General features: G+C 35.8%; 1 protein-coding gene across 2 annotated transcripts in view; it reads left to right on the top strand.

Annotated features, from left to right (window-relative positions):
• The window catches only part of LOC106873657 (katanin-interacting protein), a 509583-nt gene that overhangs the window by 279499 nt on the left and 207073 nt on the right, over positions 1-23011 (top strand). For both annotated transcript variants that reach the window (XM_089344962.1, XM_089344970.1), the window contains exon 30: positions 11543-11715. In XM_089344962.1, the coding sequence (XP_089201088.1) occupies positions 11543-11715 (173 nt within the window). The remainder of the gene's footprint in view (positions 1-11542; positions 11716-23011) is intronic.

Below are 23011 nucleotides of genomic sequence, written 5' to 3'. Positions count from 1 at the left end.
GCAAATTCTATCCGAGTTCATTAGAACGGGGAAATATTTTACTCCCAAAATCAGTCACTCTTCAGGTCAAAACCCTAAGAAAATACCTAAGATCATTCAAGGAATAAACATAAACATGAGAAATAAAAGTATATATAAAGAGATAAAATCTGTAAACTAATCCCTACAGTAAAGGTATTAATATAATTATTAAGAGTTACAATCTAAAAATATTGAAAAAGAGTATTATAGTAAACAAGGTTAAAACATTATGGAATAAGTAGATAATAGTAAAAACATGTTTTAGTGTATAAAGTTACTAAAAGACGGATGTCAATATTGTTTATAAAATTAAAATAAGAAAACATGACTTATCTGCCGGCTGGTAATTGTAGATTAAAAAAAAAATGGCTGTGCTATAGAATTTATACTAAAAGGTCGCGTGATAAATTTGGCGTCTATTACCCAGAAGTCCATGCGTATTATAATTACTTAAATAATAACGAAAATATCGAAAAAGAAAATCTACCTAAAATAAAACGTTTCTTGAGGATTAAAAATACTAAAATACTTAAACTTGCAAATTAACGCAGAATGATAACTATACCAAATACGAAAGTTATATATTACTTAAATAATGTTATGAAACATTGTAAAAGACTGCTCATATTATCGTTGAATACTTAAAGTAAAGGTAGTTATATGTTCCAAATTTGTATAATATTGTGATGATTAAAGTGTATTCTAAAGCTAATTTGATGTCTTTTACGCTACTGATCATAACTATAAGTTGGTGCCTAATCCTAGGTTTAAATAAATAAATTAGTTATCTAAACTTACATTGGATCGACTTCCAATAAAATTAAATTCTGGGTGGCCCAACATATGAATTCTTTTAAGAACAGAAATTTAATGAACTCTACGGGCCTTAGTAAATACATCTGGGAACTCAAATCAAAAAGAATAGAATACGAGTTAAAATGCAATATGTGTGTGAATTTGAGAGAGGAATATGTTGGATAAAATCGTAATTAACCGATCCTTCTTTATTTTCTTTTACCCAAAGCCAGGAACTTTTCAGCATCCATTTGTACATTTTGCAGACAGAAGAGCTTGGTAATTTGGCAAAGTTATTATAACACCGAATAGAATACCCCACTGTATTTGCTCCAACCCTCAATTCTCTGAGGTCAGCTTAGTCTTTCATTCTTTCAGGACTGATAAAATAATATACCAATCTTAGGGTGGAGCATATTAATAGAACTTGGAAGCTTGGGTAAGCTTCCATGTAGTTTTGTTCTTCTGTTTCGCATTTTTACTGCAACATCTTTGGAGATGCTGTTATCAAGCTGCATTAGCCCTACTCAATGACCTTTCTTTTGAATAAATATTAGTGCCATGGGGTGTGATGACTTTTATGCACGTACAAGTACCTGTGTTGCTTAAAAATTGTTTTCACAGGCATGCATATATATACATATACATGTATATATATATATATATAAAATTCATAAGAATGGTACAACAAGGTACCGATATTTGCTGGAGAATAGCAATCGATATAAAAACGACGCTATTGTATAGCTTCACTGCGTATATACTGGCAAAAATGCGTGTGTGCAACAAAACATGAAAAACTTGTCTTACCTTAGGAAGAACATCTGAAAATGAACAACCCAGATTAAGGATAATGCAATACCTAGGAAATTGATACATTTGTATTGAAATATTTTTCATTATATATATATATATATATATTGTCAACCTTGACTTGTGTGATGCCCTGCAGAATTATAATATGTATTCTTTACATGATGTATACTATGCTCATCAATCTGGAGGGTCTTAACCACATTAACTGACCAATTAATATATCGTTTGCTTATTTGAAACCAAGTCACAGCTACTAGGCTTGACATCTCTTGTCTCTTCATATGTTTTCAAAATCTCTAAAATGTGGCCATTTTTAACACCATTTAGAATGATTTCTTTTTAGCTAACAGTATATGGACAGTAAAGTTATTGATTGTAACTACGATCCACTAATTTCACATAAATTATTGATGAAAAATGGACTCCATCCTTTCCTTGAGAAATGACTGCAAAAATAAATTTTTGCTTAGGAAGACTTGCATTGAAATGAAATAAATTATTTATTTCTAGTTTGATCAAGTAGCCTAGAATATTTAAGCTTGCTGAGCTGTTTTTCCCTGGTTTCTATTTTTACAGACAATTCCAATTTAGATACTGTAGAACATTTAATTTCTTCCTTCTGGGATGACAATATTGCTGTCATTCTTTATTAAGATATTAATCAGCATTAACTACTCTTGTTAAGATTTAAATATATTATTTTAAAAAATTGCAGAACATTACAAGTGTTTGAATGCAAATAAAATGTTAAACTTTGTTATATTGAATTTCAGTTTCACTTATTCAGTATCATTACTAGAGTTAATCTTTCTGAGCTATAATGGATGGGGAATGCATATGGCCTAGTGGTCAGGGTGTGGAGGCGCAATGGCCCATTGGTTAGGGCAGCAGACTCGCAGTCATAGGATCACGTTTTCGATTCCCAGACCGGGCGTTGTGAGTGATTATTGAGCAAAAACACCTAAAAGTTCCATGCGGCTCCGGCAGGGGATGGTGGCGAACCCTGCTGTACTCTTTCACCACAACTTTCTCTCACTCTTACTTCCTGTTTCTGTTGTGCCTGTAATTCAAAGGGTCAGCCTTGTCACACTGTGTCACGCTGAATATCCCCGTGAACTACATTAAGGGTACACGTGTCTGTGGAGTGCTCAGCCACTTGCACGTTAATTTCACGAGCAGGCTGTTCTGTTGATCGGATCAACTGGAACCCTCAACGTCGTAAGTGATGGAGTGCAAACAACAACAACAGTGGTCAGGGTGTTGCACTCATGACCATTAGGTTGTGGTTTCAATCCTTGGACTAGGTAATGCAGTGTTTTTGTGTGAGGTACTACATTTCACGTTGTTCCAGTGCACCCAGTTAAAATGAGTATCTCAAGCACTTGGAGATAAATCCTGCAATGGAAAAGTTTGTAAGATTTATTGTCAGCTAGCAGCACTCATAGAAAGTCTGCATGTTATTGCAAAAACTAAGACTGTTGGGAGTTGTGCAGAGAGAACCAGGAAATACATGGTTTCGTTTGAAATTATATTTTTTCTGAAACATTTGATTCATATGATGGTAGTGTAAAGACCACATATATAATACTCTGAAGGTGCAATCTTAAAAGAAAACATCTTTGAAAACTACATTCTTTGGTATATACTTGTCACCTCTTCTGCTTTGGGAGTTATTATTGATTATTTTTCTCTTTACATCAAGAATTATACCATCATATCTAATGGAATGAAGTCTTTGATGTAATCGGTTGTGCCTTCTTCAATGTTGACTGTGTATCTGTGCAGGCTTTAGCTGTGTGGTAAGAAGTCTGTTTCTCAGCCACATAGTTCTGGGTCCATTCCCATTATGTAGCACCTTGGGCAAGTGTCTTCTACTAAAGTCCCAGACTGATCAGAGCCTTGTGAGTAAATGTAGTAGACAGAGACTGAAAGAAGCTTGTTGTGTATGTGTTTGTTCCCTACCACTGCTTTATAACTGTTGTTGGTTTGTTGATGTCCCAATAACTTAGCAATTTGGCAAAAGTACTGAATAAGTACTGGGCATAAAAAATAAAGATACTGGTTAATTTGTCTGACTAAACTCTTCAAGACAGTGCCCCAGCATGGCCACAATCATATGACTGAACAAGTAAAAGATAAAAAACTAAGCAAGATATATGTTGTGGATAATCAGCAGTGGCCCAGGCATGCAACTCTCTTTTCTGCTCAACACTGTTGTATTATCTAACAGAAATGCCTCTGATATGGTCCAACATAGCTTTGCCTTAGTGACATTGCAGTTAGAACGCAAAAGTGTTGGAACAAATAGGGCAAGGTGTCTTTTCTTGACTGCTAATGGTTCCACCAATCCACTAAAGTGGTTTTACCTTTTATCTTTTTACTTGTTTCAGTCTTTGGACTGTGGCCATGTTGGGGCACCACTTTGAAGGGTGCAATCAAACAAACTGTCCCCAGCACTTACCTTTTAAAGCCTGCTACTTATTCTTTTTTGCTGAACTGCTAAGTTACAGAGATATAAACAAACTAGCATTGGATGTCATGTGGTGGTGGTGGTAGTGGTGGTGGACAATCACAAACACACTCATATAGATACATACACACATGCACACACATACACACACATATATCTGTCTGTCTGTCTGTATCTCTCTCTCTCTCTCTCTCTCCATATATATATATAGATAAAGGGTAAATACCTCCTCCATTCATGAATAATCATGAGATTGCACCTAGAAAGCCCTCCCCCCCCCCCAAGGCACAAGATCGAGCAAGGTTGTTTATGAAAGGCCAGCAGTCGCCCATACATACCAGCCTCTCCTCTCCATGCCACTGATGTTATCCAAGGGAAAGGCAAAGGCTGATACAGTTTGGCACCAGCAACTCGTTTCTACAGCTGAGTGAACTGGAGCAACATGAAATAAAGTGTCTTGCTCAAGAAACACAAAACACAACTCGGTCAAGGAATCAAACTCTCTACCTCATGATTGTGAGCCTGATGCTCTAACCACTCAACCACGTGCCTTCACACACACACACACACACACACACACACATATATATATATATATATATATATATATATACATATATATATATATATATATATAGAGAGAGAGAGAGAGACAGACAGACAGATTGACAGACAAACAGAGAGCCTTATGCATGGACACACACACACACACACATATATATATATATATATATATATATGTCCTCACATGAGGCTTTGGTTGGCTTGGGCCTATAGTGGAAGACAGGTGGCCGAGGGTACCATGTAGAGGGACTGAACCCAAACCATATGATCCTGAATTGATGAAAAGCAAAGCTGGTCTTAGTATGATTTGAACTAAAATATTAGGGAGTCAGAAGGTAATCATATTATTCTGCTCTGTACTGACAATGCTTTAACAAATCCTAATATACTGTCCTGTGAACATGTTTTAATATTTGTGAAACTGCACATATATTTGCACTTGAACCCATTGTCCTTGTGAATGAACTATAGCAGCTGCCTCCTAGAGCTGTGGTGCAATATATATATATATATATATATATATATATATATATATATATATATATATATATATATATATATACACACATGCATGCCTGCACCTATATATTTATATATACATGCACATACACTCTCAATTATATAGATACCTATATATGTATATACATATAGATATAACTATATATATGTATATGCATATAGATGTTTGTGTACACACACACACACACACATAATACTCTGATTATTATATCTTCAAGTGTTATATATAGTATATATAATGCTTCATTATATATATGTGTGTGTGTTTAATACTTCTTATATATATTCCTCTTAATATATTATATATATTATTCTCTATATGTATATAATTCATGATATTCCTCAGTGAATTGTATTATGAACAACATAAAGGAAATAAATGTTATATGTATGATAGACTACCCATAGTTTATGAGTTAGTCGTCTTGCACTTAATGCAAATAGTATGTATATAATATAATGCCTTCAGTTTCTTTCCATAGTTCCAGCATTACATACTTAAACTGTAGCAGAATAGTGTTATAGAATTTATAAAAAGCCAAATGAATGTGCATCACTAATATGATTGTTTATTCCATTGCTTTCCCTCCTTTTTGCTATTGTTTTTGTTTAGACCCAGGTTAACCCTAATGAAGCAGATCAAAACCATTTCATGTGTGACCATTCCATCTTTTACTTTTGTGCAGAGAACTCAGGACAATATAATCCAATGTATGTTTAGTTGATTTGATTATATAATTGAAGAATATCTGTAGAATTTACCTCATTTTAATGGTATTCTATAACTCAATCTTTCTCACCCACTTCTCTCTTATTTATGTGTGTGTGTGTGTGTGTGTGTGTGTGTATATATGTATAGTTATGGGATGTGAAGGCACATGGCTGGCTCAATGGTTGGAGCATCGACCATACGATCGTGAGGTTGTGAGTTCAATTCCTGGACTAGGCTGTGTTGCGTTCTTGAGCAAGACACCTTATTTTACATTGCTCCAGTTCATTCAGCTGTAGAAAGGAGTTGCAACGTTACTGTTGCCAAGCTGTATCGGCCTTTGCTTTCCCTTGAATAACATCTTTGGCATGGAAGGGAGAGACTGGTATGCATGGGCAACTGCTGGTCTTCCATAGAAACAACAATAGGTTGTGCATTTGCCAGTGAAGTGACTTTCCTCCCAGACTTGTACCCTGGTGGGGAACCTCTTAGGTGCACCCATGGTCATTCAGGATTGACGGAGTCATAAAGGAAGTTATGGCATATTCTGTTAAGAACATTGTAGAGAGTACAGTATAAAGCTCAACTATCTACAAATTTACCCTGTGCTATCCAGTGCTGGTATTGTACGTACTTCCAGGTTTGCATTTGGACATCTGAATGTGTGAATAGATAATTGAAAAAATTGGAGTCAATAAGAAGGAGTACACTTGGACATTTATTTTTTAAATCACTACAATTGTTTTCACACAGTGTAGTTCCCCAGGCATGCAGATACTTGATTATGCAACCGTTTCCCTGCATTGTGATATCTAGTTGTGTTTCCTCGGGTGATATGTAAATATTGTCTCCGTAAGTTCAAATTCTCAGCTTCAAGAACATCCTCTCTGTCTGTCATGGCCCGAATTTAGTAGTAGTCATTGAGTTTATCAGGATGTGTTGTTGTTGAAGGATTGTTTGGCATACAGCTTTGAATGTGTGGATGTAGGGAGATGATAATTCTGCTACTGTTAAAGTGATTGCCATTTTAAAAAGATTGGCATTTGATTTCTTTGTACTGTCAATTTGTTTTTCATAGTTGGTTACACATGCGATTGTCCTTAGCTGACCTTTAAAATTTGGCATATATATACACATACATGCTTGTTCACATATACATCCATACATATACACACACACACACAGATTTTTCAATTATGTGTATATATATGTGTGTGTGTGTGTGTGTGTATGTATGTGTATATATGTATATATGTATACACATATGTGTATATATATATATATATATATATATATATATATATATAGGTATATATATATATATATATAGGTATATATATATATATATATAGGTATATACATATATAGGTATATATGTATATATATAGGTATATATATATTTATGTATATATAGATATATACATATATATATATATCGGTCGGTCTCAGCATGTTTTTAAGATAGATATTTTTTTTTTTTTTCCCCCTGTGGGTACCATATCTGTCTCTCCTGAGAAGCTGATTTCATAGACAGTCCTTTACAAAAAAAATGACAACTCTTCTCAATGTTCCCAACCATGTCTTTGCTTTGCTTTGCTCATTTGCTTTGTAGCTGCTTCACCTGCCCACTGGCTTTGATAACAAATGTGACAGAAACATGCCACAGTCCCACCACCAGCTGAGCACTCTCCGAGTTCAGGTTCAAGAATATTAACCTGATTCGCTTCCAATGAAAAGTCATTCACATTTTTTGACAATGAATCCAGTGTCTTCCATGGAAGCTTTCGGGCACTTCTTGAAGCCAAATGAACCTTTGTTTACTTTGGTCTTTGAAGGTCTTATTTGCATATTTGCTTCTATAACTGAGAGCTGCATCCATGCTCGTCGTCACACAGATTCAATGCTCACTGCAGTGCCCTGCTACTCATCTGAGCATTGGACAACTGCTTCGCAAATAATCATGCAACTTGTTACCAAGTCTGTCCAACATTGGTTGTTCATTCCATTGCCATTTATTTTCAGAGAGAGGTAGATATATTTACTTACTTATTTCATTTGAAAATTTCTTACTGATGGGAAATAGAGACAGTCATTTATTGAGAAAATGAAGAATTTTATTGAGGATAAACTTTGGAGCAGCCTGGTAAAAAAGGAACTGGTTTAAAGCTAAGGTGTTGAGCAGCTTGACATGTTCATTAATTCAGATATTGGTGTTATCATCACATGGCATATATGAACAGTGTGTACTTAATTTGTTTGTTTCATTCAGTTTGCCTTCTGATTGAATGAAAACCCAGGTTCTACTCGTACTTAATAGCTGTGTGTTTGGCAGTAGAAAGGACATCCAACTATTAAATTAATTGCTCTAATAAACCATCTCTCGTTAATAATGCAAGCATTGAAAAATTGATATAAAAAATAGAAGGAAGACAACAGTGTTCAGGTTGCTGTTGTTGTTGATGTTGTTATTTAGCCCCGGGTCAGGTTTGATTGCACAGAACTATGATCAAAGGTATTCCAGCTTTGGAGGAGCCAAACTGGCAGAATCATTACAGCATCAGATTGAATGTTTTGCAGTAATTGTTATAGCTCTCTCTGTTCAAATCCTGCCTCAGTCAGCTTTGTTTACATTTCTTTTTCTTTTTTTTTTTTCTTATGGTGGGGCATGCACCATAACTAATGTACCAGTTCATAGGAGTAGAACAGGAGAATTGATAGCTGCCTTGATCCAAGTGTCCTGGGTTCAAATTTCACCTAGGTGATAATGGCTTGGATTAATCATTGACCATAGTAGCACCGCATTTAACCAGCAATTAGTCAGCCATCAAAGAGAGGTAGACCAGCAACCTGTGTAGAGATGCTGGCAACAGCATACTGACGCTTCAACCCATAACAGATTGAAAATTGATAGGAATATATAATGTATCCTTCTTTTCAAGACGGTAAGATATTATTTAAGGGAATTTGACTGTTATTTCTAGCAGGTCAAACAATCACTGTCTCTTTGGATTTGCAAGAAAGAAAACATTCTTCTAGATACCAGCAATGTTTATTCAAACAGTATCAGGACAATTACTCCTTTCCGGACAATTCCCCCTGACAACGACTGCTCCCTTTAATTAATTAGCCCTCCAATATATTAAGAAGTTTTGAATCATCATCTTGTTGTTGTCGACAGGGGTAATTGTCCTTGGGGGTGTTATTGTCCATGGGGTGTAAATGTCCTAGACTCATTCAAACAAACCTAATCCATTTTAGTATCCTACGAGATTTAACAGTGATGGTACAGTAATTGAATATAATTAATTGCCACTCCATCATTTACAACAACAAGGGTTCAAGTTGATCCGATCAACAGAACAGTCTGCTCGTGAAATTAATGTGTATGTGACTGAGCACTCCACAGACATGTGTACCCTTAATGTAATTCTCAGGGAGATTCAGTGTGACACAGAGTGTGACAAGGCTGACCCTTTGAAATTCAGGTACTACTCACCTTTGCCAGTTGAATGAACTGAAGTAATGGGAAATAAAGTGTCTTGCTCAAGGAATTGAACTCATGACTTTATGATCATTAGCTGAATACCCTAACCACTAAGCCATGTGCCTTCACAATTGAGTATAAGAGTCATATATATTATATTTCTTTTATCTTTTACTTGTTTCAGTTATTGAGCTGTGGCGATGCTGGAACTCCACTTTTAAAGTTTTAGTCAAAATTTAGTCAAACAAATTGACCCCAGTACGATTTTTTTAAAGCCTGAGCAAACCAGCATACTAACCTCTATCAGAGGTTTTGGATATATCAAGAACTATAGCACGACCCTCCCCTGAAATACTGGTTTCATTCATTGGTTTATGACCATCCTGGGACATTGCTTCCGACCCCAGTACTTATATTCAGTTTGGTATTTTATATAGGAACAGTTGATGAAGTCTATTGTCAGAACCTAAAGTGGTTGAATGTTCTTGAATAAGAATTTATTTATTACACAAAACTAAGTGTTATGGATGATTACTTGATTCTGGAAGGATATCTAGCTTGTTCTTACTATTCATGGAAGCATATCTAATATTTATTTATTTATTTTTGTTCATCTTAACATATTTGTTTCTGATATGAATATAACTGCATCTTCTTTGTTCAATTCATATACTTCAGTTATTTTTATCACTCAGTTTCACAAATGCATTATCTCTCCTGTGAACACTTTGTAATATAAACCAGCATTTGTCAGAATGTTCTCTTTGGGTTGTTTGTAATATACTTTCTGGTTGTAATTCACATTTCACTTATATCAAGTGCACTTGAGTGTGATGTGGTTAAAATTGTTGTAGAATAATTAATTATTTCTGCATTAAGCAACAGAAATTAACTGACTTGCTCAATGGAATTACTGAAATAAGTGAAACAGGGAAACTGCTTTATGAAACACAAGTGTATTTTGATATATTTAAATTAACAAATCACCAGAGACCTTTCAATCTAACTGCAGTGAAGATAAATGCAATATCAAGATAGGGGAAGTTATATATTTGAAAATATATATTATTGTTATCTATACCAAAATACTAGTACCAATTTGACAAGCATCATACATGATAGAATGGCAACAATAAAGGTTAGTGAGGACTCTTTAATCTAGCTACTTACAAGGCAACCTCACTAATGCTGGTGTTGTTGTTATAGTGAAATGCATCCTGTACCCTTTGTCAAGTGAATGGAAATAACATAGGGTACGAGGATCCTTAAGCTGTATCAAGGTCATGTCAACTTCTCTGGAACTGGTACCATGATAAATGTACATGGTATACTCTGTATAGTGGTTAATATTAAGAATGAAAGCTGTAGAAACTGAGCCAAAATGTAATGTAAAAGCAAAACATGGTCACTTCAAATTAGAACTGATGCTACCATGATGCCTCATCTAACTGATGTCAATGTGAAAAGCGAATGTGAAACAATAATACTGTATTTTCGGATATGCAGATAGAATTTCTCGAACCAAAATTTACAGCTAAAAAAAGTAGGTTGACTTATACACTAAGATGATTTTGGAGAATCAAAAATTCCTTGTCAAATGCACAGGATTTGGAAAGATAATTATGATGTTTGAATGTTTACACGACATATATACACTACTATAACAACTTGTATGCAAGTAAATGCAGCAATAATGATGGAGGTGGTAGTTGTGGTGGTGATGTTGGCTGTATCAGCAGCATTGTTGGCATTTTAAATATCTTGGAATATAATTTTCTGTTGCAGAATGTTTTATGTCTGAAAATAGATTTATCTATAACCCTTGATAATTATTCTTTTCAGGTAAATAATCAAAAGTCAGTTTTAATCAGCTGTTTTTAACTTAATCTTTGTTGTGAGTAAATTTAACTTGCTGCCATTTTGATTAAAAAAGTTATATGATCAATACATATTTCTGAATAAACAGCGGGTTAAATTTTGAAGAAACACAAATAAGGATTCTATAAAATCATAAAATGAAATGAAATAAAACTATGTTGTTTTGTTCAATTGATCTAATCATTTTTTTTTTTTTTTTGTTTTGGTTGATATAATTTATTTATTTATAACTTCTCATTACTTGACACTTATTTTTAATTTGCTGTGGTGATTTGATTATTTTTAGGCTAAAATCGTCCATGTTGAGATTGACAGTTACACAATTTCTCCTCCTGATGGTTATTTGCTAAGAAAAGGTTTAGGCAGCTGTCCTTTTGATTTTGGCCAGGAAATTTCCTTTTCATCAACTGGTCATCTCTCATTTGGTTCTAAGAGTCCTAATGCTGTCAAAGATAGAAGGTAATCAATTTTATTAATTTTTTTTTGTTTTCTTTTTTCAATGGGATAGTTTCAAAAAGATTTATTCTTTTATTCTTTTCCTTTTGTTCTTTTACTTGTTTCAGTCATTTGACAGCAGCCATGCTGGAGCACCACATTTTAGTAAAAGAAATCGACCCCAGGACTTACTCTTTGTAAGCCCGGTACTTATTCTATCGGTCTCTTTTGCTGAACTGCTAAGTTATGAAGATGTAAATACACAAACATCAGTCATCAAGCGATGGTGGGGTGAGGGGACAAACACAGACACAAAGACACACACATAAATATATACATATATAGGGAATAATTAATAATTTTTTCCCTTATGAGGTTTTTTCAAGCTAACTACTTGATAAATTCTTGTAAAGATTTTATCCTATATTTAAATTGTATATATATAAATGATGGGCTTCTTTCAGTTTCCATCTACCAAATCCACTCACAAAGCTTTGGTCAGCCCAAGGATGTAGTAGAAGACATTTGCTCATGGTGTCACACTATGGGACTGAACCCAGAACTATGTGGTTGTGTAGCAAGCTTCTTCATTCATGGATGTTATGAGCAGGGTCAGATTTATGTATGGGCCAATATGAACCATGACCCAGAGGCCCTTTTAACTCAGAGAAGCCTAAAATTTGGTGTTAAAAATTTTAAATATATTTACAGCACTCAAATAAATGATTTGCAAATTTTTTTACTTGTTTAAATTTAAAAAAAAAATTATTGAGTTCTCTTTTGATTTATCAGTCCTGCAAAATCATAGAGGCCCCTCTAGATCTAAATCTGGCCCTGGTTCTGAAGGACATCAGATGCACTAATAATAAATCATAGCTCAGTGGTTAGAGCATTGGGCTCACAACCATGAGGTAGTGAGTTCAACTCCTGGACTTGGTTGTGTGTTATATTCTTGAGCAAGACACTTTATTTCATATTGCTTCAGTTCACTCAACTGTAGAAATGAGTTGCAATTTCACTGGTGCCAAGCTGCATCAGCCTTCGCTTTTCCCTTGGATAACATCAGTGGCATGAAGAGGGGAGGCTGGTATGCATGGGTAACTGCATAGTATGCATGGGCATCTTTCATAAACAACCTTGCCCAGACTTGTGCCTCGGAGGGTAACTTTGTAGGTACAATCCCACTGTTATTCATGACCGAAGGGAGTTTTTGCCTTTTTGCAGATTATAGTTGACATGATAAAATATTCTATTGAAAAAAAAACAGATCAACTATAAACTTGTAATTGTGCTTAGAATTGTACATGTAAATTCTTATAAAAAATGTGATTTGTTGCGAGAAGTTGTGAAGGTAGAGTTTGTGTTGTGTGGATGAAGTTACGCTTGTTTTTATCACTCCTGCAATTACAGAGTAAAGTTTCACTTTGAAATGTTTTTCCGTTTGATCAGTGATTTTGTTTCAGCTGTTTTGAAGCATTTTGCCATCTGTGACTAAGAGCAGTCTTGTATTGCATTGGAGAAGTGATTGACCAAATCTTACTGAGTAAAGAAAATGTTCTTGCCTGCATATCTCTAGTCTTTTACTTGTTTCAGTCATTGAACTGCAGCTAGGCTGGGGCAACATCTTGAAGGGTTTAGTTGAACAAACTGACCCCAGTACTTATTTTTTAAGTTTGACACTTATTCTACAGCCAAATTGTTGAGTTATGGGGACATAAACAAACCAATGTGGGTTACACTCACCCACCCTACACACATATACAAGATAGTCCTTTCAGTTTCTGTCTACCAAATCTATTCACAAGGCTTTGGTTGGTCTAGGATATAGTAAAAGACACTTGCTCAAGATACCACACAGTGGGGCTAAACCCTGGGCCACATGGTTGGGAGCCAAGCTTCTTAACCACACAGCCAATGGAAATAAATATGTATATGTATATATTGAAATATACCTATATATATATATATATATATATAATAATATTAGGGACAAAATCCAAAATTACAGGTAAAAACTCAATTAAAATCAATTTATAAAAAATTAAAATTAAATTGAGCTTTATAGATATATATAAAATATATAGTTTTAGGGAAAATAACCAAGTTTCAAGAACTCATCGATGAAAATCCACTATCACATATAGAAAAATTAACAATTAAAAGCACAATAAATGAGTATAATATAAAGCAAAGGAAATATCATAAGATAAAGATAATATTATCTTTATCTTATGATATTTACTTTGCTTTATATTATACTCATTTATTGTGCTTTTAATTGTTAATTTTTCTATATGTGATAGTGGATTTTCATCGATGAGTTCTTGAAACTTGGTTATTTTCCCTAAAACTATATATTTTATATATATATATATATATATATATATATATATATATATATATATATATATATATATGTAAACAGGTTTCAAATTTTGGCACTAGGCCAGCAAGTTTGCAGCAGGGATTAAGTCGATTACATCAACCCCAGTGCTCAACTGATGCTTATTTTATAAAAACTTGAAAGGATGAAAGGCAACCTCAACCTTGGCAGAATTTGAACTCAGAACATAAAAGATGGATGAAATGCCGCTAAGCAATTTGCCTGGTGTGCTGACATTTCTGCCAGCTCACTGCCATACACATCTATGTAAATTACTTTTTAATATGTGTAATATGTGAAGGCAGTGAGCTGGCAGAATTGTTAGTATGCTGAGCAAATAAGTACCAGTGGTCAATGTAATTGACTTACCCTTCCTCCCAAATTACTAGCCTTGTGCCAAATTTGACATGTATATGCATAATATGTTTTTAGAATTTGAAATGTATGTATCAGGTCATTAAGAATGAAATATCTGATTTTGAACTGAAAGTTTATTTTACTTTATCTCAACAAAAAGCAATGCAGTTAATCAAAGTATGCACCTAAATTATCAACACAATTTTGCCATTTTATAAGTAGCTCATTTATGCTGGCAGCGAAGAATTCTGAAGAGCAAGAGGTGATGAAATCATGAAAGACTGTTTTTGCATCTTCTTCAGATTTGAAGTTTTTTCCTCGCAAAAAGTTGTCTAATATGTGGAAAACATGATAGTCAGTTGGTGCAAGGTCTGGTGAATATGGTCGATGACAGAGTACTTCCAAGTTCAGTTATTTTAATGTCAGTAGTGTTCTTTGTGCAACATGTGATTGAGTATTGTCTTACAAGAGAATTGGCCTGTCTCTATTGACCAATCTCAGTTGTTTAATTGCAAGTTCACTCATCATTTCATCCAATTGGTTGATGTATACATCTGCTGTAACTGACTTACCAGGTCTCATGAAGCTGTAGTGGATGATACCAGCACTGGACCACCAAAGAGACACCATTAGCTTTTTTTAATGAATATTCTCTTTTGGATTGTGTTTTGGCACTTGGTCTCTATCTAACCACCATGCAGAATGCTTGCTATTGTTGAAAAGAATTCATTTTTTATCACACATGATAATATAATGCAAAACTGTTTTGCTTTAATGTCGTGACCGCAATGAACAGCAAGTTCGAAGCCAACATGTCATTTGATGCTTGTTCAATTCATGTGGTACCCATTTGTTCAGTTTCTTTACCTTGCCAACTTGTTTCAGATGGCCCAACACAGTTGGAATCAAAACATCAAACCTTGCTGCTAACTCAAGTGTAGTTTGAGATGCATCCACTTCCACTACAGTTTCCAGCTTATTATCCATCTTGGTCTCAGGTCTACCACAGGGTTGAAATTCAAGAGTAAAGTCACCAGACTGGAACTTATCAAACCATCGACGTACAGTGTGCTCTTTGCCACATCTCCATTAAGCACCTCATTGATGTTTCAAGCTGTCTGGGATGCATTCGTTCCATGACAGAAATCATATTCACAAAAATTGATTTACAAGAGAAAACTCACACTATAATCAGACACTGTGAACTGCATTTCAAAAAGTAATGATATAAGTCTTCAATGTTGTTAAACAAAGAATTGTCAGGATAAAAACATTGAAGTTAACTACTGTCAAACTTGGTGCATAAGAAAATCAGACATTTCATTCTTAATGACCTGATATTTTTGTTTGCCATGAAATACAGATGTCTAGAGACAATTTCCTTTAGATGAGGAAGTGGATGGCTATATAGTGATGTATATGAGGATACTGTATTATATAGTATATAAAGATACTATATCATGATGATCGTGACATGTAGGATTACATTCTGGAGCTATTATACATACACCCTTTCTCTTCAAGAAAGGCTGAACTCAACTAATTAATGGATATTCTCAAGTGATTAAAAAAACAAAAAAACAAGCAATGATTAATTTGAAAGACTCTAAAACTTTATTGCTGTGGTACCATGTAGCTTTTCACTGAATTTTTTCATTGGTAGCCACCACAAGAAGCCTTCTGTTGTAACAATTATTTTTGAGTTGTTTGTGAAATTTAAACTGAAGATGTAATGTAGCTGAAGATATTTGAAAATAGTATTATGTTACTAGTTGTTGAGATTACAGAAATGAAGTGAGCATTAATATCAGAATAATTAAGTTGTAATCGCTGCTTCTGTTGTGTTGACGATAACTGTTTTTGAAGTGAAGAGTAGTTTGTCCACAAGTATTATGAGGCAAATTACAAGTTTGATTTGTCTGTAACGCAAAATGTTTGTCTTTGTCATGCAAAATCATCATCATCTTTTAAAATCTGTTTTCCATGCTGGCATAGGTTGGACAGTTTGACTGAGGTCTGGAGAGCTAGCAGCTGCACCAGACTCCAATCTGATCTGGCAATGTTTCTACAGCTGGATGCCTTTCCTAACGCCAACCACTCCGAGAGTGTAGTGGGTGCTTTTTACATGCCACTGGCAGAGGAGCCAGTCAGACAGGCCTGGCATCAATCACGTTCAGATAGTGCTTTTTACATACCACTGGCATGGGAGCCAGTCAGCGGGTGCTAGCATCGGTCACGTTTGGATGGTGCTTTTCATCTGCCACTGGCACAGAAGCCAGTCAGGCAAACCTGGCATCAACCACATTTGGATGGTGCTTTTTACATGCTCCCAGTATGCGAGCCAGTCAGGCGGACCTGACATCGACCACATATGGATGGTGCTTTTTATGAGCCACCATCATTGGAGTCAGTCAGGGAGCACTGGCCACAGCTACGATATTGGTTTTACTTGACTCAACAGGTCTTCTCAAGCATATTATATCACCTGACGCATCAGGGGAACTCTTAACTGGGCCGGACATGCATGGCTGTTATCTTACTTTAGTTGCCAAGTCTTCTCAATCACAGCATATCTCCAAAGCTTTCAGTCTCCTGTCATTTCCTCTGTGAGGCCCGATGTTTGAAGGTCATGCTTCACCACCTCATCTCGTGTTTTCCTGGGTCTACCTCTTCCACAGTTTCCTTCCACAGTTAGGGAGTTGCACTTCCTCACACAGCTGTCCTCATTCATATGTAACACATGACCATACCAGCACAGTCGTCTCTCTTGCACACCACATTTGATGCTTCTTACGCCCAACTTTTCTCTCAGGGTGCTTACACTCTGTCATGTATGCACACTGATATTATACATCCAGCGGATCATACTAGATCCATTTCTTTCAAGCCTACGCATGTCCTCAGCAGTCATGGCCCGTGTTTCGATGCTGTGTAGCATGGCAGTTTGCACACATGCACCATACAGTCTATCTTTCATTCTGAGCAAGAGGCCCTTAGTTGCCAGCAGAGGTAGGAACTCCTTGAACTCTGCCCAGACTATTCTAGCTGCTACACTCTCAGAGCAACCAACACCACTACAGACTTGGTTGCCTAGGTAGCAGAAGCTAGTAAGTACTAGTTTCTCCCCTTGGCATGTGATGGAATCTGTTTTCTGTACAACACCAGTGTTTATTGCCCCTGTGCATCTGCCACACACAAAACTTTTTTTGTTTTACATTTATATCTGCAGCATCACTAATGCTTACACCCACAGTGCTCATAACGCTTATATTAACGCTTATATTTACAATGCCCCAAACACTTTCATATACAATGCTTCCTTACTCCCACCCCCCAGTAGAGGCAACAACCATAACCATTCTAACATGTTTGAATGATGGTAGGTTAAAAGCAGGAACAACTATTATGACGTCTGTTACCAAACTATCACAGGAACCTTCTTTTCAGGTGCTGAATAATATTTCTCCTTCCTGTGTTACCTCCCATGTCTCTTTCCCAGTTTTCAGAGTTGGCACTGTAAATATCGGCACATTGAAAGGTAGGTCTAGCGAGATTGTAGAGATGCTTGAATGAAGATGTGTTGATGTATGTTGCATACAAGAGGTAAGGTGGAGAGGAGCTTCAGCCAGAGTCCTCACAGGCAAAGCACAGAGGTATAAACTTTTCTGGGAAGGTAATAATGATAGAATAGTGGGTGTGGGCATATCTCTTGCAGAGAGATAGGTAGATAAGGCTGTCAAATCACAAACCCGTTCAGGTAGATTAACCTGCTCAATCTGTAGAAAAGGCGTGGGTTGAAACTCTATACGGTGTACCCAATGTAAACTATGGACACATAAAAGATGCAGCAATATCAAAAGAAGGTTAACCAGGACGATAGTTTTTGTGTGTGGCAGACGCAAAATGTTTGTCTTTTTCTTTGTCATGTTTATTTTATATGTAAACTCTATATTTTGATAATTCTTAATACTGAAGACCTTATGTCAAGCTCTGTTAAAGTTGTTTACCATTAGTTACTGCTGGTCTTTGCGTGAAGAAAGTTTATCATTTTCGTAATAATAATTGACTAGCATTTAATCAAACAGGCATGTAAGCCTAAGTTTTATTTTAATATTAGCATCATTTGAATTATCTCAAACATTTCATCAAAAAACAAAAACATGCATCTCTATATGTATGGAGAACCTTTAAAAAATCTCCTCTGGTTATGAAAACAATTATTTCTATTTGCATTTGTATACAAACAATTATGTGTGTGCAAGTTTAAAACAAACAATTACAATTGCTGATATTTACAAGAAAATTGAGAAATGAATCTTTTGAAGCTGGTTAAAATCACGTTGCTTTTACAGGCTTCATTATATTGTCAATGAAGCCTATTGACAGCTTCATAAGTTGTTTAGAAATCTGAAATTATTTGCTTTCAAACTTAAAAAGGATATGAAATAATAAGAAAGATTTCTGTCATTTAATGTGAAATAATCTAATTAGCGGAAAGAGGGGAAAAGAAAAATATTGTAAAGCATTTGACTTTCTTCTTTCTTTAGAAATCAATTATACACCGCTATGTTTCTTTTCAATCCTTATGGGCATCAAGAAAACGCTAAAATATATTGTGACAGAAAAATCAGAATCTGCAGCTAGGTATATTGATTTAATAGATCCACATAGAAGATTTAACTGTGCATTTGTGTGTTAATATGTGCTTGCTTTTGAGTGAGTTAAGATGCTTATTCAGAAATCATTTCTACTGCTGAGAATTTGTTAGTTACTCCACTTCCTCATGACCTTCTACTGGCTTGGCTTGGCTTGGTTTGGCTTCGTGGAATTATGGATCCTAAGGGGATTCAGATTTATATAGGTGTTTGGGGAATTCTACTTGTTCTTTTTTTTTTTATTTCTTTATGTATTGCTATGATGTAGATGTATTTTCACATTCCTATGTTTCTCCTCTGCAAGACACCTATTCTTTTCTTTAATTTTTCCCTCAATTTATTTTCCTTCCTTCTCATTTCCCTCTTTGTATTTGTCCCTCTATATCTTTCTCTATATGTACAGGTGAATGACGGAGCCTGCCTCTACATGGCTGTTGAAGCTCATAGAAATAACAGCCAAATTTCTCTCACATCATATTCTATTGCCTTAATATAACAAGCATGCAGAAAAGAATAATATAATCCAGGTTACCTCTAAACAGATGCAATAATCACAACAATATCTCTTATCTTAAATCTACTCAACCTAGATAAACCTTGGGCTTAACCCTTTACCATTCAGACTATTCTGTCAAATATAATGTTTTTTCATTCTCATTCATCATCATCATTCAATATCTGTGGTCCACGCTGGCATAGATTGGACAGTTTGACCAGAGCTAGTAAGCTGAGAGGCTGCACCAGACTCCAGTCTGATTTGGCATGGCTTCCACAAAACTGTTTGCTGGGAGCTACACAAAGCCGGATTTCATGGGAAATAGCTGCCAAATCTTCCTCAAATAATATTCTGCTGTTTTAAAGAAAGAAATGACTTGAAATGAAATCAAACATATCAAAAATGATGGAATAGTCATGGCAGGAATATCTTTGACCATAGGTCTATGGAACAAAGGACAGACCTCAGACCTAAGAACAGTGACAATGTCAACACGCCAGAAACAGTTATCAAATTATTTGACAATATTTATAAAGCAAACAACTTGCTGTACAAATTAGAATTTCAGTCAAGTTTAATTACTTGTAAACAAATGAGTCATGTAATGATATACTACAAGTTATGCTTCAAATATTAATGAGACAGCTTTGAAGTTTGTATCAAAGTCTCAAGAATATATAAAGATGTTGATTAACTGTTTGGTATTCATATTAACTTTGTCAAATGTAATGCTTATTTATTCACATTGTTTTAAAATCTATCATTCATTATCGTGTAGCTTCAAGACATTAATGATGTGCTTGTTTATTTTTAGAATGTCATTGTAGGGTATGTGTGATAAGCCTGATCTGTTTGGTCTAAACATAAAACTGGTAGAATATTTGGGCTGAATGTAACCAGTATAAATGCCAAAGGGTTAAGATTAAAAATCTTCACCAAGGACTTTAAATACTATTTGGAAAGTAGATTAACAGATTTCATCAATATTGAATGTGTGTTTGGGGATTTGAAACGGTTGTGATTAGTTTCAAATTTTGGCACAAGGCCAGCAGTTTCAGGGTCAAGCTAAGTAAATTACATCAACCCCAGTGCTCAACTGATACTTATTTCATCAACCCTGAAAGAATGAAAAGCAAAGTCATCCCCAGCAGAATTTGAACTCACAACATGAAGATGGACAAAATGCTACTAAGCGTTTTGCCCAGTGTGTTAATGATTCTTATTTCTTTATTGCCCACTAGGGGCTAAACATAGAGGGAGCAGCGACCCCAGTGCGTAACTGGTACTTAATTTATCGACCCCGAAATGATGAAAGGCAAAGTTGACCTTGGCAGAATTTGAACTCAGAACGTAATGGCAGACAAAATACTGCTAAGCATTTCGCCCGGCGTACTAACATTTCTGCCAGTTCGCCGCCTGTGTTAATGATTCTGTCTGCTCATCTCCTGAAACACTTGTAATTAATGGTATGTATCATTAAAATGAGGGTCAGCCAGTAAGAAGAGAAGACGTATTTAGATGAAAAACTTTAATGATAATTAGTGCAGTTATTACAGTTTAATAATTAATTCAATGTCAAAGTGGTGAGAAAGGATCTTCGGACACTGAGCCTCACTGAGAAAATGGCAAGGGACCAGGAGATGTGGTGATTTGCTGTACTTGATTAGACATGTCAAGCTTAGTAAAATCGCTGTCTTCCACACAAACAGGTTTGTCCTTTCAAGTGATGGTGCCACTTAAAAAGCAGCTGTGTCAGTGCTGTGTAAGCACACCTATGCTGGTGGCATGTGAAAAGCACCCAGCACACTCTGTTAAGTGGTTGGCATTAGGAAGGGCATCCAGCTGTAGAAACCATACCTCAACAGACAGCTGGAGTTTGGACAGCTCCATGTCAAACTGTCAAAACCATGCCAGTGTGGAAAGTGGACGTTAAACGATGATGATGTCACTAAATCTGTATAAAATTATCTAACAGCTGTAGAAACAGAACCTATTAACTCTGAATAATAATACTGCAGAAAAAAAAAGAAGAATGAGAATGCTGCTGATGATGGATGGTGGGAAAGTAGTTTCTGATTTAGATACAAGACCTGTAGTTTTAAGAGGAGGAGGTTAGTTAATACCCTCTGCATCACTACTTGACTGATACTTTATTCAATTGACCCCCAGTGGGATGAAAGCAAAGTTTATTTTGGCAGGATTTGAACACTGACTATAAAGAGCTGAAAAGAAATACTGCAAGGCATCCTCCTGATGCTGTAACAATCCTGCCTTTATGATGATGATGATGCATGTGCGATATGCTGTGCTTGAGAAGACCCATCAAGTCAAGGGGAATAATTAGTTGTGGCTGATGCCAGTGTCACGTAACTGGCACATAAAAAGCACCCTTTGACTGTTGGGCCTCACGGAGGCAGTGATGAGTGACTGAGACCTTTTTGTGATCTACTGTGCTTAAGAAGATCTGTCAAACCAAGTGAGATCATAGTTGTGGCCAATGCCAGTGTTACATAACTGGAAACTGTGCCAGTGATACATAAAAAGCACCCACTACACTCATGGAGTGGTTGGCATTAGAAACGGCATCCAGCCATGGAAACCATGCCAAATCAGATGAGAACCTGGTGCAGCTCCCCTGCTTACCAGTTTTTAGTCAAACCCGCCAAACCATGTCAGCACGGAAAATGGACGTTAAATGATGATGATGATGATGACAATGAATTTGAAACTTGATTAACCTTTGTTTCTCTCTCTAAACACATGTGTGGAAAGTGTATAAGCCTTGTATGTACACATGTACATGTCTGCAAGTATTGTCTGTGTGTTTTTGTGCATAGACTTACCATTAGAAGCGTATGCCTCATTTCAAATGCAAATATGTCTTCCTTCTGTATATGCAATGAAGCGGCATTTCATTAATATGTTGCTATAATAAGAAACAAAATTCTCCTGTTATGAAGGTTCTGGGGAACAGAAATGCTTAAAGTTATTTTAGGCAAAAGTGGGAAACAGCTTATAACTACGATCAATTATTTCCTCAAAATTTGTGAACAGACAAACAGATTTTGAATTTTAGTAGCGTTTATCTTGTATCTTTTACTTGTTTCAGTCATTAGACTGTGGCCATGCTGGGGCACTGACTTGAATTTTTTTTACTCAAATGAATCAACCCCAGTACTTATATTTAAGCCAGGTACTTATGCTGTCAGTCTCTTTTGCTGAACCTCTAAGTTACAAGGATGCAAACACACCAACGCCACTTCTCAAACAGTGGTGGTGGGGGGCAAACACAGACATAGTATGTAGAAGTGGCTGTTTGGTAAGAAGCTTGTGTCACTGTGTGACACCTTGGGTAAGTGTCTTCTGCTATTGCCTCTGGCCAACCAAAGCCTTGTGAGTGGATTTGGTAGACAGAAACTGAAAGAGGCG

This window comes from Octopus bimaculoides, chromosome 2 (assembly GCF_046866305.1).
Source record: "Octopus bimaculoides isolate indiv1 chromosome 2, ASM4686630v1, whole genome shotgun sequence".
Lineage (NCBI taxonomy): Eukaryota > Metazoa > Mollusca > Cephalopoda > Octopoda > Octopodidae > Octopus > Octopus bimaculoides.
This window is presented reverse-complemented; position numbering and strand designations above follow the sequence as displayed.